Raw genomic sequence first — 16,568 nt, 5'->3', positions numbered from 1 at the left:
TAGATTATCTGTAAAATTTGGATCAAAGAAACTTGAGTGTAGAGGTAGTTCCAACCAAAAAACTGATGCATTAATCTCGGAGTGAATATGGGAAACATACTTCAGCAATAGTTTTTGTTTGTTTTATTGGGTGAAGTTGTTGTGGTATTAGAGGATGACTCATATAATGCTGATTTAACAGGTAACACATGTGGAGTTCAGACTTGTCACCAACTCGGAGGGGTGAAGACCAACGGGAAGGTGAATTGTAGTAGTATTGTTGAATGTGAAACATGAATAAGTTAGTATTCAATCAAGTAGAGTTAACGTTTATGTTAGTTATGTATTAATTGAGTTATTGTTATCTGACATATTTTTGTTTGTTATCAGGTAAATTTATTACAGAGTCAACCTCTACCAACATATACCATAATGTGGAACGATTGGGTTAGTGAGTATAGTTGGGTCTAAGTGACATGACTTAGAGCCCGCTGTCCTAAAATCCATTCTATTATTTTTGTTAAACAGATAATATATTGTTTTGACAAAAAAACTCTTATTTTGTTAACAGATAATATGGTTGTCCGGCTAATGACGAATATATGCTCTAATAGTCCAGTTATGTCGAGTGCAGATGCGGCTTGGAAGATTGAATATGGGAAACATACTTCAGCAATAGAAGGTAATAGATTTTGTTGTTTTATTATGTGAAGTTGTTGTGGTATTAGAGGATGACTCATATAATGCTGATTGAACAGGTAACATGTGGAGTTCAGGCTTGTCACCAACTTGGAGGGGTGAAGAACAACAGGAAGGTGAGTTGTAGTAGTATTGTTGAATGTAAAATAGGAATAAGTTAGCATACAATCAAGTGGAGTTAACGTGTATGTTAGTTATGTGTTAATTGAGTTATCAGCTATATATTGTTATCTGATATATTTTTGTTTGTTATCAGGTAAATCTATTACAGAGTCAACCTCTACCAACATATACCATAATGTGGAACGATTGGATTAGTGAGTATAGTTGGGTCTAAGTGACATGACTTAGAGTCTGCTGCCCTAAAATCCATTCTATTATTTGTGTTAAACAGATAATATGTTGTTTTGACAAAAAAAAAATCTCTTATTTTGTTGACAGATAATATGGTTATCTGGTTAATGATGAATATAAGCTCTAATAGTCCAGTTATGTCGAGTACAGATGCGGCTTGGAAGAGTGAGAGTCAATACATTGGACCCATTAGTGATTGCTACATATGTGTTACAAATCCATTATCAATTAACTCGGTTATCAGCTAAACAAAGCTAACTAATCATGCTATAAGCAATACACTGTCACAGCTCTATAAGGTTTTAGTAGTTGCTTCGGTTATCAGGTAATCACATAACAATATTTATCTTCTTTGTGGTCGAATAGTCTTTTGTCCATAGGATAGTTGACAGATTTCCTCTTATTCGTCATGTTCACCGGAAATTCCCACAATTTAAACCGGTAACTATCTTGAACTCGCAAAAAAGAATCTGATGGGATAACCAACAAATAAGATCCATATTTCATTATTTCTCTTCACTTCTAGTTGTCAAGACAATAAGAACAACCCAAAAGTTCCAGACCACGCCGGCATAGATGGAATGTCGATCAATTTACCGGCGATTGACGGATGAAATTGACCTCATATTCTTCCAAAGCGGATATAAGATCTTGTATAATGCTAAATTCTTATATGGAAATAACCCCCTGGCCTCAAGGTTCAGCTCCGACGACTATAATCTTCTTTGTAACTTATTATCTAACATCTGCAAATTAAATGCCACTAACCCAAAAAAAATTAGGGAAATTGAAACAGAACTCATCTTTACCTTCTTTGCGAATGAAAACTTTGAATTTCTTCAACAAAAACGATAACATGCACTAGATTAGTGATCGCTGGCGATAACAAAATTTGGAGACGGTTTTTGAGTTGGAGAGATAACCGATAACAAATATCGGTTTTAAATACAAACTCTGGTCTCTTCTTTTTTTTCCTTCCTTCCAAAATAATTATAAAAATATTTAAATAAAATTTTTTAAAAACTTGGATACTGTTGTCGGGATTACTGGCACATGCTATCTAGGGATCCATCTATTTTTTTCAGCTCATTTTTACAGCAAACTCAATAAACTCAATGTAGGGATTCAATTGTCTTTTTATTGTGAACAGAACCATAGCACAGTACAGAATTTTCATGGCTTAATTTCCAAAGTTTCTGTTGGCAGATTGTGCAATTACTCTAATAGCAAAGCAAACTCTCGGCGATTTCAACTTCTTCTCCAAAAGCAATTCTTCTCCATTTTTCTATTGTTTTCGGCCGATGCCGTCGGTTGGCTGTTTGCTTTCCTTAGTTTATTCAAATTAAGTTGATCGTGTCAATTCCATCGCCTCGTCGACACAAACCCATCCGAGATCCATCAACACATCTGATCCGTTTGTGGTTCTCTCTGACAATTCTTCTCGGTCTCTTTCTTCGAGAGAATGCTCTTCCGACCATAATCGGCGAAAGTCCAGAAACAATAGTGCTGGTTTCATTATGTGGGAATTTCTTCATGCAGTTTTACTTTTCTTCAACAAATATATCGTTTCATCTTTGAAAACTTTTATCTCTCCACCATATAATTTAGTTATGTTTATCCAAACATTTGAAAAGTTCAAAAATTTCTGAATTTGGATTATCCAATTTATCTGGGGATGTTCATTAGAACATTGACTTTGAAAAGTATTTTGGAAAAAAGTCTAGAAGCCATTAATGACTTTAGTTAAGGCATAAAGAATGATAGGATGTAAGTATTACAACAAATTAGAGAAAAAAATAATGTTTAAAGATTTGATGGGTATTGATTAGAACAAGCGAATATTGCATATCTTATCGAGTTTTAGAAAACATGTTCTAGATTCATCACCAACAAAATTTAATGTTATCTTATTAATCAAAATAATGTCAAGTACATTTTGAAGTTTTATCAGCAAGATGATAACCAATAAAAAGTATATAAAGGAGGCAGACATAACAGATTTTATCTATTATCGTATAAGACTACTTTCAATAAAATAGCATGATTACTCTATATTTTTTCATCGAAATTGTTTTAATTTTTTTTATTTGCGTTAACGGTTGTATTGAAAATATTTCTGAATCTTGTAAATTCGTTATGATAACAAAAAAATATCTTCAATCATTTATTTATGTTGAAAATCACTAAATAAATACTATATAACAATTTTTTTTAATGATATACAGCTGTGTAACGGTATAATTAAGATTCAAATCATCATCCAACCACCCATTTTAAACGTTTGTTATAACTTATAACCATAGTTTTAAAAGTTATCTTCAAACACTCCTTCCAACCTAAGAGTTTGCGCTACCAATCAGAGCCATAGGAGGAAAGTCTAATCTCATGAATTTACTTGGTGATTATGGATTACAGCAATGCTTATAAAGAGATTACTTGATGATCTTCGTGAAAAATAAATGGCTATGCTATGAAAATTGAAAGAAATGAATGTCAAAACTCCATTGTAGCCATTAACGTGATCCTGGCACCCAAATGAAATCTAAACCAATCAAAATGTCAATACTTTCACAAAAAACGATTGAAACAAATTTATTTTCAAAAAAGATCTATCGAAAAGAAATCTCAATTCGATCATCTCTCTGTTTCATCCAATGAAATTCCTTCCGAATCCAGTAACCTTCCCCTTCACTTATAAACCACTCGATTACAAACCTTTGAGACCCATCAAAGTCTCCGTCCAGACTCCTCCGCCGGACTTCGACTTCCGCAACGAGGTCGCGTCAGACTCACGCGCCGCAATCGCCAGAACTTTCCCGGAGCTGCTCGACCTCGCCGATAACGGGACACTGATCCTGGTCCAGAAGCAGAGTTTCGGCCCAACTCCGGCCTGGCGCAAGGAGTTCGTCGAGCCGGAGTCGATTTGGCTCGTTGGCACTTCCCATATCTCGCCGGAGTCTGCCTCCGACGTTGAACGCGTCGTTCGCACTGTGAAGCCAGATAATGTCGCCGTCGAGCTCTGTCGCAGCAGGAAAGTCGATTTCTTTTTCCAAAGTTTGAGGCTTTTGTCACCATCAGAGATTCAGGGTTCTGAAATCGATGATTTTGCGATGCTTTTGGGGAAATTTGGATAGGTTTAGATTAGGGTTACGAGATAACCGAATGAAAGTGATGATTTACGAACGGTTTTGAGGAAATTGGATTAGATTTGACACAATTTTGAGACCTCATTGTCTTGTGTTATGTGATGAGAGTAGTGGAAAACAGAGTATTTAACAGTAATACATTGCAGAGCTGGGATTATGTACACAGTACACTGATAGTGTCGGAGAAGATTTAGGGTTATGAAATAGATGATTTTTTGATGCTTTGGGGAAATTTGGATAGGTTTAGATTAGGGCTACGAGAAACCGAGTGAAAGTGATGATTTTTACGAACGGTTTTGAGGAAATTGGATTAGATTTGGCACAATTATGAGACCTCAATTCATTGTCTTGTGATATGTGATGAACAGAGTATCTGACAGTAACACATTGCAGAGCTGGGATTATGTACACTTCAAGTGTCGGAGAAGATGACCAAAACCTAAAATCCGGAGTGTTGTCATTGACCGGAACAGGCTTTCTCGGTGCTGTTGGCCGGAGCTTAGATTTGGGTAAACTAATCAAAGCTTCACTCTTTCTCTCTCTGTTACTTCTTCTTTGATGTGTGTGTGATGATTGATCATAGGAGGCCAAACTGCTTTGGCCTTGCGACTTCTCTTGGCGGTTTTCTCTTCCAAGTTATCTTCTGTTGCTGACCGCCCTTTCGGCGATGAGGTATTCTTGATAACCCCACAAGATTTCAAGGCTAGTTTCTTGAACTTTGTGAGACTGTTCTTGATCAAACTATGCTTGATGTTTTGGTCGACAGTTTCGTGCTGCTCGGATAGCGTCTGAGGAAGTTGGTGCACAGCTGGTTCTTGGAGACAGACCAATCGAAATAACAGTAGTCCTACGATGATCTTTATAACCAAAATCATTCGGATATGTAAAAAAAGCAATGGAACTTAGCTCTGATAACGTTGCAGCTTCAAAGGGCGTGGAACTCGTTGAAATGGGGAGAGAAGCTTAATCTGGTGATGGCTGTGACTCGAGCAATCACATCGTCCTCCGGTATATCTGCAGCAGAGCTTAAGGTTTTGTTCTCTATCCTAAACCGGTTTTTGCTTGATTTTTCGAGAAGCATTAGTTGTAATTTTTCGGTTGTATATTGCATTGCAACAGGAACAAGAGAGAGATGAAAGCAATGGAAGTCTGCAGCTTTACGAACGGCTAAGTTTCTCGTTCCCATCTCTCTTACTGCCACTGATACACGAAAGAGACACAGTAAGTATAAAAAACCAAACCGGACTGAACCAAAAATCCGAATGTTGATGCTTAGTATGGAGACTGCTAAAATGTGTTTGAGACTTTTTTGTTGATAATGATTTTGATGAGATAATGTTTTTGATTTGATTAGTATCTTGCTTGGTCGTTGAAGAGGAGTAAGGCGGTGAATGGGTGTAAAACAGTGGTGGGTGTGATAGGAAAAGGACACATGAACGGTGTGATCTATGCGTTGGTATCGGATTCTGGTGATCTCCGGTTTAGGGATTTGGTGGGAAGAAGAAATTCATCTGATGGTGGTACTACATCGAACGGTTGGGTTCAAATGGTTTTGAAGAGCCTCGCAAGAGATACAATTGTAGGGTTGTTGTTATGGGAGTTGTATGATCAGTATCTCAAGTTTGTGATGATGACCCAAAACGCTTCATGATTAAAAAAATTATAATCTAAGACGTTGTAAATCCAAAAAGTGTATAAAGAATCTTAAAAACGAGTACAGATATTTGATGCTTTCTTCTTCTAGACTTTTGTATAGTCAAGTACAAAAGTACTGTGTATATGTCTTTTTCTTTTAATTTTTTTTTGTATTGACATGTTGTATTAGTTTTAGTGTTTTTGACGCCAATATTTTGTTTTTAGCTACATAAAATTTACGTGTTACAAGATAGAGTTAGTATACACATTTCCAATATTTTATATTTGGTTAATTTGTGAAATATGCAAGTTTATTAACAAAATGTAGTTAGAGATTCATCATAACTCAATGTTTTTTTAATATGATAATGGATAAAAAAAATTCATAAATTTTTATAAAATTTCAATCATAAAAGTTTGTTTTTCTGTCTAATTTATTTTTTATTATTTTTTTCGTTTAAATTTTTTATCTATTACAGATTAGCAATATTACTATAAGAATAATTTTTTAATTGACAAATTTATCCATTTTATAAGAATATATGCTAAACGATTTTTCTTACACTACACCGTTTCATAAGAATTAACGGTAGTTTAGGACCACAATAAACGGCTTTCTTTATACAACATTGAAAATTTCTTTATAAATTTATCTTTATTAATAATTTGCAGAAATTGTATCTTCCGAAAATTAAAATTTATAAATTATTTGATATAAAAATATTAATTAATCTTTAGTCGACTACTGAATTAAAAGACTTCCACCGTTGTAGACTTCCACCATTAAAAGCTTAAACAAAAAACTTGCTTACATCACATCAGTTATTTGTGTTTATTTTTGTTAATTAAAGTCAAGCCAAAGGGTCAGCTTTAGACTTAATTTTTTTTTTGGTTGAAAAAGGTTAAATATCAGGAAAATAAAATAAATATATAAAGATATCTATCTGTTTCACTTTCATTATCTCGTGAGCCTCGAAGAAAGCAAAAAAATCTAAGAGCTTGTTCTAGGGTTTCGACTTTCGACGGCCGGTAAGGTTTTCAGCTGCTCGTTTATAGTTTTGGAGATCTTGAATTTCGATATCTGTTTTGTCAAATTAGTCTTTCTCTCTCTCTTTTCTTGTTCGCCAAATTACAAATCGGTATCTATTTTTTTCATTTTTCTTCTTCTTTGAGTTCTTGTTTGTTTCCTTATGATATTGTTCCGTTTGTTGTGAAATTTTATAGCTTCTCTTGCTTTTTTTTTTGGTTTGGTTTCTTTTATGATTGATGTCAGATCTGAGGTTTTTGCTAACTTTAGCTGCATTTCCTTTGATTATAATGAGATGTTATGTATTTGAGTTTGATTATAGCTAAAAATTTGAAATCTTAAAAGTAATCAAAATTTGATGTGGTTTGGTTTCTGGTACAAAACTTGAAGACAGTATTCAATTCAAACAAACACATAGGCTTGTTATTGCTTCTCTCTTGGAGTGTGTTCCAATTGATAATTCTGGTTAAATCTGTGCTCTTTTTGTGAATTCCTTGGGAAGTATCTTTTGTTGCTTATGTTGTGATGGATATGAGTTTGATTATAGCTATCGACTTGATATCCTGAAGTAAATTTTATCAAAAAATTTGCGTGGTTCGGTTTTCTGGTATGGTATACAACTTAGATTGATGAATAGATGAAGCCAGTAGTCAATTTAAACAAACACACATGGTTGTTATTGCTTCTCTCTTGGAGTGTGTTTCAGTTGTTCATTTTGGTGAAATCTATGCTCTGTTTTTGTGAATTTTCTTGTGAAGTATCTTCTGTTGCTTACGTTGTTATGTATTTGAGTTTCAGTATAGCTTTTAACTCGAAAATCTTGAAGTAAAATCTCATCCAAAATTTGAAGTGGTTCGGTTTCTGTTATATTCATGGTCTTTGATATTAATCTGAGGTACTCAACTTCTTAGATTGATGGATTCCTGAACACAGCAGTCAATTTAAACATATCCATATGCTTGTTTATTTTTGGTGAAAATCTGTTCTCTGTTAAAGTTGTGGACTCCTTGGGAAGTATCTTTTGTTGCTTAGGTTGTTGAGGGGAGCAATTTAATCGAGTTCTCATGTCTTCTGTGCAGGAAACATGAAGCCTGTCTTCTGTGGGAACTTCGAGTACGACGCTCGTGAGGGTGATCTTGAGCGGCTTTTCAGAAAATATGGAAGGGTTGAGAGGGTTGATATGAAAGCTGGTAAGTCCTTGGCTCTTTGGCTCTCTTAGTTTTCTGTTTTTTGTTTTCTTTTCTGTTAACTTGGATGAACAAAGAAGTCTCGTAAACCACTACAAATCCGATGAGCAAGCGAAAATCCAAAACTCCTCATTCTTAAAAATCCACTTATGCGCTCATTCCATGAAAATCTCTGGAGTACCATCGTCACCATCCTTTCAAAGTGTGGTCTCTGCACTCCGTATGCCCATCGATTCTTCAGTCATCTCTGTGGAGGCACTTGAAGCACACGGCATGAAGCTCAGCGATCCATACTTTAGAAGAGAAAAGAACAAGTAATTTTAGGGTAAAACCGCCATACTCAACATTTTCTTTGGCGCAGGATTTGTTTTATTCCTCGATCTTGGGATGCCCATTCTCCCACCATTGATGGACCATATGGAAAATCCATTTCCTGCCAAAAATTAAGAGTCAGCCACTCATCCGCAATGGCACCACCTTCTTCCCATTATCCTCGACTTAGTTGCATTTCATTCCCTCATGACTTTCCTACTCTTGGACATGCCTTTTTGGTAGAGTCATACCAACCTCCCCACCACAGAGGCATCAGGAACAAATGGAGAATGCACCACCTTTGTTTCCTGTTCACGATTCCGTCTCAATCACCCTCGTTTTCAGTTGTTCCTTGACATATTAATTCCATAATGCAAGGTCTGTAAACTGCTTCACTAGTCACTTATAGTTTGAAAGAGTTTCTAGGGAATGTTCGAAATTTATATGTCACAGTTGTATGTAAAAGGCTGTTTTTGATGCTGCCGATGGAAGGAGAACGGTCTTTCGTGTTGCGACGGGAGGTTATATCTTGGTTTAGTTTCTTGATTGTTCCTTCTGTTCTGATGTCTTCCTTTTGTTTCTTGTCTTCACAGGGTTTGCCTTTGTCTATATGGAAGACGAAAGGGATGCTGAAGATGCCATCCGAGCGCTTGATCGGTATGAGTTTGGGCGGAAAGGACGCAGACTCCGTGTTGAGTGGACAAAGGTAAGGAAATTGACTTATCATTTTTCAGAGTTACTATCGGAATAATATTCAATGATTGAATAATGGAAATTATAACTGTTGGTGTAGAATGAGCGTGGAGGTGCTGCAAGGTCAGGTGGAGGATCAAGAAGATCATCATCGGGGATGAGACCTTCCAAGACTCTGTTTGTGATCAACTTCGATGCACAGGGCACTAGGACTCGGGACTTGGAGAGACACTTTGAGCCGTATGGAAAAATCGTTAACGTTCGAATCAGAAGGAACTTTGCATTTATCCAATATGAGTCCCAAGAAGACGCCACCAGAGCACTGGATGCTACAAACTCGAGGTTTCTTTCTGTCTATTTTCACAACTCTCATAATGCTGGAGCTTCAAGTTCCCATCGTCTGATTACCTTTTTCTTTGTTGCAGTAAGCTGTTGGATAAGGTGATCTCAGTGGAGTATGCAATGAAAGATGATGATGCGAGAGGAAACGGATACAGTCCTGAAAGACGTCGTGATAGGTCACCTGACAGGAGAAGGCGATCACCGAGTCCTTACAGGAGAGAAAGAGGAAGTCCTGACTATGGCCGTGGTGCTAGTCCAGTTGCACACAGGAAGGAGAGGACTAGTCCTGAATATGGCAGAGGAAGACGCAGCCCGAGTCCTTACAAGAGAGCCAGGCTTAGCCCGGACTATAAGAGGGATGATCGCAGGAGGGAGAGGGTGTCTAGCCCTGATTACAAGAGGGATGACCGTAGGAGGGAGAAGTTGGCTAGCCCCAGAGAATGGAGCTGTGAGGAGCAGGAGTCCAAGAAACGGACATGGTGAGAGCAGGAGCCCTCCTCCATATGAGAAGAGGAGGGAGAGGTCGAGGTCAAGGTCAAAGTCAAGCCCTGAGAATGGTCAAGTTGAAAGCCCTGGACCGGTAATGGAAGAAGAATCCGGAAGAGGAGGATATGATGGTGCAGAAAGCCCGGTTCGCGAGAGGTAAAATCTCAAAACTATCTTTAGATTATCATTGATATCATATGCTTGACACATTCTGTGCTTTGAACTGGTGCAGCCACTCTCGTTCGCCTCCAGCTGAGGAATGATTGGACTTCTATGTGTGTCGGATTCACAAACAAACGATGTCTCTCTCGAAGTAGCTGTGTCTGAAGTCTTACGACTTATGTTCTGTTTTTTAAGTGTTATTTGTGTCTTTGTTAAAGTGCTACTGTAAACTTAACTATTGACTCATTTGAATTCGGTTATTGTAGTATTGGTTAAAATTGCACCTGACTTTGGTTTACTATATTTCAGTAGATGTTTTTTTATGAGCGCAGCTTTTGTTTAACATGTAGATGCAACAAAAGAGAGTCGACAGAATCAGAAGTTTTAAGCCATTATTGACGGTGGTTACATAGTTAATGTGCTAGGCCAATGTGGCACAGAACGAAGAAAAAGAGAAATTTAAAACATTTTTAGCGTCTAAATATAATAGTTTATATTTCTTTGTTCATGGCATTAGGTTTTGGGGTTTATTGAATGTACAGTATAATTTACATGCAAGATTAAATAACTTAACGTGGCATGTATTAGTTAACGAATAGAAACATGAGATTTAAGGGAATTGCCGATGGTTATATTAGATATGCACTTAGGAACCACTTTGATGAACATAACAAATATAAAGTGGTGATACTAATTTCACATATATTACGTCATGGATAGCTAAAAATGAGGATGAAAAAGAGGGAATCAAAAAAGTTAGGCAGAAACATCTACGAGGGAGAGTGAGTGCGAGAGTGGTTACTTATTAGGCTAAAACTTACTATAAAAAGTAAAGAAAAAGAGAGTGTCTCAATTCTCGAGACATGAGAGTCTAGAAACGCAACTCCCACATGCACATTGTTATCGATCACTAACAAAATTCAAGCAGTGAACGGAATCTAGTATTCTATTAACTCATATGGATCTTTTGATAGATTTGATAAAGACATCAACTCTTAGCTTGTTCTTCCCAATCAGTTCTAATGGTTATGAAACATGCAACAGTTAATATCATCAAATCATCCAAAATATTTTCAAAAAACTCCAATATAGAAGAAAATATTGAAAGTTGCGAAGTTTTATGGAATTCCAATTTGAAAACTAATCAGTAATGAAATGATTGATATAAATCTTTATTATTATTGTTGTTATTATTATTCTCATTTTTTTCCTAATTTTCAATGTGAAATTTTAGCATAAAATCAAAATTTAGTATCACAATTTATTAGCTTAAATAAAATTTATTAATGGTTTAAAGCACAGATTTCAGAGATAAGTTAGATTTATTGAGTGTCTCAATTCTTCCCACACATTATTATCGATCACTAACAAAACTCAAGCAGTGAACGCAATCTAGTATTCTATTAAATTATATGGATCTTTTGATAGAGACATCAATTCTTAGCTTGTTCTTCACAATCAGTTCTAATGGTTATGAAACATGCAACAGTTAATGTCACCAAATCATCCAAAATATTTTCAAGAAATTCCAATATAGAAGAAAATTTTGAAAGTTTCAAAGTTTTATGGAATTCCAATTTGAAAACGAATCAGTAATGAAGTGATTGGTCTAATTATTGTTATTATTATTATTATTATTATTATTATTATTATTACTATTATTATTATTATTATTATTATTATTATTATTATTATTATTATTATTATTCTTCTTCTTCTAGGATTTTTCTTCTAATTTTCTCGTGAAATTTTAATATTATATCAAAATTTAATATGATATCACAATTTGTCAACCTAAATAAAATTATTAATGGGTTAAACATGGATTTCAGTAGAAAATTAGATTTATTGATGGTTCAAATGCAGATTTTAGTTTAAAAATGAGCCAATAATAACCATCGTATCGAAGAGACATGGTAAGTTCTCATACCAAAAAACTAGAAAAAATAATATAATGTATTATAAGACACAAGCCTATAAATTTAACATGAGTCAACAAAAAAAAGGTGAAAGGGGACACTGTTTATACTGTATCTTTCTCTGCTTCAAATTGAATATTGATTAATCCCACTTTGCCGACTATTACATTGCATTGAGTATATATGATAAGAGTAAATACTAAATAAAAGAAATGGAATTATTAAAATGAGAAGTGTGATGTTAGGGGAATGTGGACCGTTGGATGTGCAAGCCGTCAAAAAGATGAATCCCCCTTGGCAAGTTCAGCTCCTATCTTGTTGCTTTTACTCCAACAAGCTTCCTACTTTTGGCTTTCCAAACTCTTTTTGTTTTCGGCTATAAAGAAAAACTTTTTTTTTCTCTTCTTTTATACTATATTATAAAATAAATTACGTTAGGAATCTATTGTAGTGATGATTATCTTAGTAAAAGGGACCTGTCATAGATTACCTGGTTTACAACTAATAGCATTTCATTAAATATATAGTTTGAGCTGGATTAGTGAAGTTCATGAAAATATGGAAAAAGGGGAACGAGAAGTTGATTACGATTTTATCTCCAAGAAACAATGAATGTAGTTGATATTCATTGACACGTCATGCATGATTGTACTAATATATGTTTTTGAATCATTTAAAAGTTGTAAACATAACCCTTTTCGCAAAAAAAAAAAGTTGTAAACATTGAAAATTTATCCAAACTGTAGTATACAGAGACAATGTTGATGGTTTTTTTTTTTCTTTGCAATAAAAAGTATTTATTTAATAAAGTATACATGCGATTTAGATACTCAACTTAGTCAAGGTTGAAATCTAAACAGATTTCGATGACTAATTTTTATAGTGTCTACTGTCTGCTATGTCAAAATTTGGTCAGATAGAAAACCAAATCACAAATATAATTGAGTTTGATCAAATATATATATATATATATATATTTCGTTTAAATTTCTAGTCCAAACTTATCTTTCTATTATATCGATATGAGACAAAAAAAATTATCCGTAATTAATTTGGTTCAATAATTTGGACCTTTGTTCTTCTTTTTTGTTTTACATTTTACCGGTATCATCATTTACTTTGTTTTTTTTCTTATATATATATATTAATACATTAATACATGTAGATATATATACATGTAGATATATATACATATATATATATATATATATATATATATATATGCAACACGTGTGATTCTTTAGTACAGAGCTTTTCAGCACAAAGAACTTTCGGAGAGAGATCTACCGAAAGCTGTATTATATATTTGACTCAAGGTACGTACTTCGTGGAATTCATCATAAAAAGAGCAGAAATAGGCAAAAATATATGTACATGTATTATTATTTTTTGTCAACATATGGAAAATGTATTTCGTAGTAACTAGTAGGAAAGAAGACAAGATATACAGGACAAAAAGGTACAGCAGAAAAAATTGCACGACGAGTGGCTATCGTCGACAAGATAAGTAGATAACCATGACCACTTCCCTTGCTTATTCCAAAAAATTAAATAAGATTCTAAAGTTTTTTTTAGTTATCCTTGAATATGATTGTACGTTTCATTTTTCAACCCCGATGAATATTAGTAGTGAAGCTTTTGTAGATTATCGTTGTAAAAATATTTTCCTCGACAACTAACACATTATTGAATTTTAATATGACTTGCGCTTTATAAAGATTGTCATTTTAAACCCATATTTTAATTTCATAAAAAGTGGGTCTTGTATTTTTTTTTGTTAAAAGATATAACATATAATTTGGTTTGAATGGTTTCGTATCTCCAAAATAATTTTTTGAATAAAGTTCTCATTTTAATTTAATTAGTTTAGTGTATTAATTACAGAGATTAATTGATCTAATGTTTTAATAAAGAGATTAGTAAAAATTTTAACAATTTTCTTAAATAAGATTGGATAATTGTAGAAACGACATTCTTTTATGAAATAGAGAAAGTATAAACTATTCCTCTGTTTCAAATTAAGTACTCCCTCTGTTCAGAATTATTTGATGTTTTAGAAGGTTTTTTTTGTTCAGAATTATTTGATATTCTCACTTTTCAATGCAAAATTTAATGAATTTTTATAGTTTTTGACTTTTTATATTCTGCAGATAGTCTTCTTATTGGTTGAATGATATTTAAATGAATTATAAATAATATTTTTAGTATAGGAAAAATAAAAATTAAATGAATTCTTAAACTGTATGCAAAAACCTTAAACATCAAATAATTCTGAACAGAGGGAGTATCATTTTGACAATTTTTATATGCATTAGAAAAAGATAAATGTGTAACTATATCTTTGTTTAACTATTGGAATTCTATATTATCTAATATTTTTATCAATTTAATTAAAAATAAAGCAATAAATTTGATTTTTTTTTCTTGAAATCATAAAATGATATATAGTAACAAAACATTATTCTATCACGACATTTAAATTGATATGTAGGATATTAAAGTTACAAACTTCGGTTAGATGAATATGACATGCAATTGACAAAGGGATTAGTCGTAAAAGAACATTATTAGTCCTTCTTAATATATACATGCACATTGTTCAATAATATAATGACATTTGGTAAATCAACAAAATATCTGGCTTTTATGCATATTTAAGAGTGATAATCAAAAAAAAAAAAGAGTGATCATCAAGAAAATATATGGAGTGGTAATATGAACAAACATTATCAGGGAAAACAAGTTAAGGAGATGCAAAGTTTTATAACATTTTTTCTGTCGTTGTGCGATTATTTTCCACATACTAGACGCGTGTGTAACAGAAGACAACTAGTTGTGAGCTACATATATATAGGCGCATGCTTGAATAGTGGCGTATTATGATTTAATTATGATGTCAAGAAATGATATGATTGTATGTAGGATAGTTAATCAAAGTAAGAGTATCATTAATCGTACACGAACTATACGAAGATGACTTAGGTGTATAGAATTTTGCAATATATTACCTCTATTTGTTTGATATTTGTTTGACGTGTGGGCTCTTAGAGAAATTTAATTCCACTTCTATTTGCTTGAACTGATAAAAAAAAAACTGACACTGTTGATATTTTTGCTAGTTTCTCGTCTCATTTCAAGCTACAAAACAATGTACAAAATATTTTTTGACACTTCAACTTAGCGTCTAACACAAATTCTAAATTAATCCACCTTGCTTAATTAGGTGAAATTCACTAAAAAATTACTTTCTTTTTTAAATGTAATGGAAAAACATCTAGGGAGAAAAGCTATCTAGAAGTTCCTACACCACATCCTTGTAGTCTTTAAGCTTCTCTTCACTTTCGTTTCATGGATAATGCATTATATTATTGTATATCTTCAATTCCTAGTCGTCTTGGTCTCCATTCTGATGCAATGTAACAATTTTCATTCACTCGTAGATTCTTAGACTCTAAGTTAATGGCTTAATGTTTATGTCTATCTTTCTTGATCTACGTGGACCGTACCATTTGCGAAGTGGTTTCAAATATTAGATCCTTTTGATTAGTCTATCTTATCTTTGTGGATTAAATACGTACTTTCTATTTGTGAAATTGTGAATTAAGTACGTACTTTCTATTTGTGACTAAATTTCATATGGATTAACACTAATATATTTATAACACTAAAATTTCTATAATTCTAATTTTCTTCAAAATATGAAAGAAAGATAAAGCTGATTCTAAAGCTAACAATAAAATATAGTTCTTGACCAAATAAAGCCAACAAAGATTGCACTAATGTCTTAAAGTGTCCCTTATAATTGGATTACAAGTTATACGGCTGCCAATGACAATTTGTTCGACTAAAAATGACGAGACGTGTAAGGATTTAGGAAAATTAGTAAACCACCAAAACTGTCATTATATTTTACAAGTGATCCAATATAACACGAGAAAACGATGTAATCAGTATTCGTCCAATCAAAACTTACATTGGTTGTTTACTTAATTTTGTTCAAATTTGTAAACATCACAATTAGAAAGAGAATTCAAATAGGAAAAGGAAAATGGGCATGGGCGTCTGTTGTTCCCAACAGTTTATGTTATGTCATTTTTTCCAATGTGTTATGCAAGGTGCAAATCCAATTCAATGAACCAAATTTAAATATCTATACAATGAATTGAACTCACCAAAAACCAATTTGTGTAACTTCGCGCACTAATTAAGCAATTACTGCGGGCTTACTTAATAAACAGTCACAATCTGAACGCATAATATAACTTCGCCTTTCCATTTCTTCTGAACATATGTATTAAACCTCAAAGTTGATTGGTAGTTTGTTTTCTTTTTGTTGACATATTTTCTCAACTAATAAGTAAACACTGTAGTAAATTATTGAAGGTAAACAAAGAAAAAAGAAAGGAAAAGGAAACCTAAATTGTAGGAAACTCAAAACCATTTGAAAGAATTGCATATGCAGCCCTATAATTTTGTATTAGCGCATCATCACCAATGTTCAAACTCATTAAAATATTATTTGGGCACTGAACCGAAAAAATATTTATCAAAAGAGGTTTATCAAATTGAGTTTATTTTGTAGTTCTCAAATTCGTAAATTCCATCCATTACAGAGTGTACCAAAGTC

General features: G+C 33.5%; 2 protein-coding genes across 3 annotated transcripts; both read left to right on the top strand.

The window, feature by feature from the left end:
- The first annotated feature begins 3,560 nt into the window (after nt 1-3,560).
- Nucleotides 3,561-5,912, top strand: LOC18016403 (traB domain-containing protein). Of its 2 annotated transcripts, none has more exons than XM_024155694.1 (7): nt 3,561-4,063; nt 4,572-4,687; nt 4,762-4,850; nt 4,945-5,019; nt 5,102-5,209; nt 5,298-5,399; nt 5,533-5,912. In XM_024155694.1, the coding sequence occupies exons 1-7, from the start codon at nt 3,687-3,689 to the stop codon at nt 5,827-5,829; spliced, it is 1,164 nt and encodes a 387-aa protein (XP_024011462.1). In that variant the 5' UTR covers nt 3,561-3,686; the 3' UTR covers nt 5,830-5,912. The 2 variants fall into 2 exon arrangements, with proteins under 2 accessions (XP_024011462.1, XP_024011463.1); XM_024155695.1 differs by having other exon boundaries at nt 3,685-4,063; nt 4,547-4,687.
- Nucleotides 5,913-6,755: 843 nt separating this feature from the next.
- On the top strand, nt 6,756-10,345 carry LOC18016402 (serine/arginine-rich splicing factor RS41). Its single transcript, XM_024155696.1, is given in 7 exon segments — nt 6,756-6,842; nt 7,920-8,030; nt 8,933-9,045; nt 9,133-9,374; nt 9,458-9,802; nt 9,804-10,016; nt 10,093-10,345. Coding segments are annotated over 6 exon segments (1,050 nt in total). The 5' UTR covers nt 6,756-6,842; nt 7,920-7,924; the 3' UTR covers nt 10,124-10,345.
- The last annotated feature ends 6,223 nt before the right edge of the window (nt 10,346-16,568 follow it).

Source organism: Eutrema salsugineum, unplaced genomic scaffold (assembly GCF_000478725.1).
Source record: "Eutrema salsugineum unplaced genomic scaffold, Eutsalg1_0 scaffold_2, whole genome shotgun sequence".
NCBI lineage: Eukaryota > Viridiplantae > Streptophyta > Magnoliopsida > Brassicales > Brassicaceae > Eutrema > Eutrema salsugineum.
The sequence above is the reverse complement of the archived record's forward strand: the minus strand, read 5'-3'. Positions and strand labels throughout refer to the sequence as shown.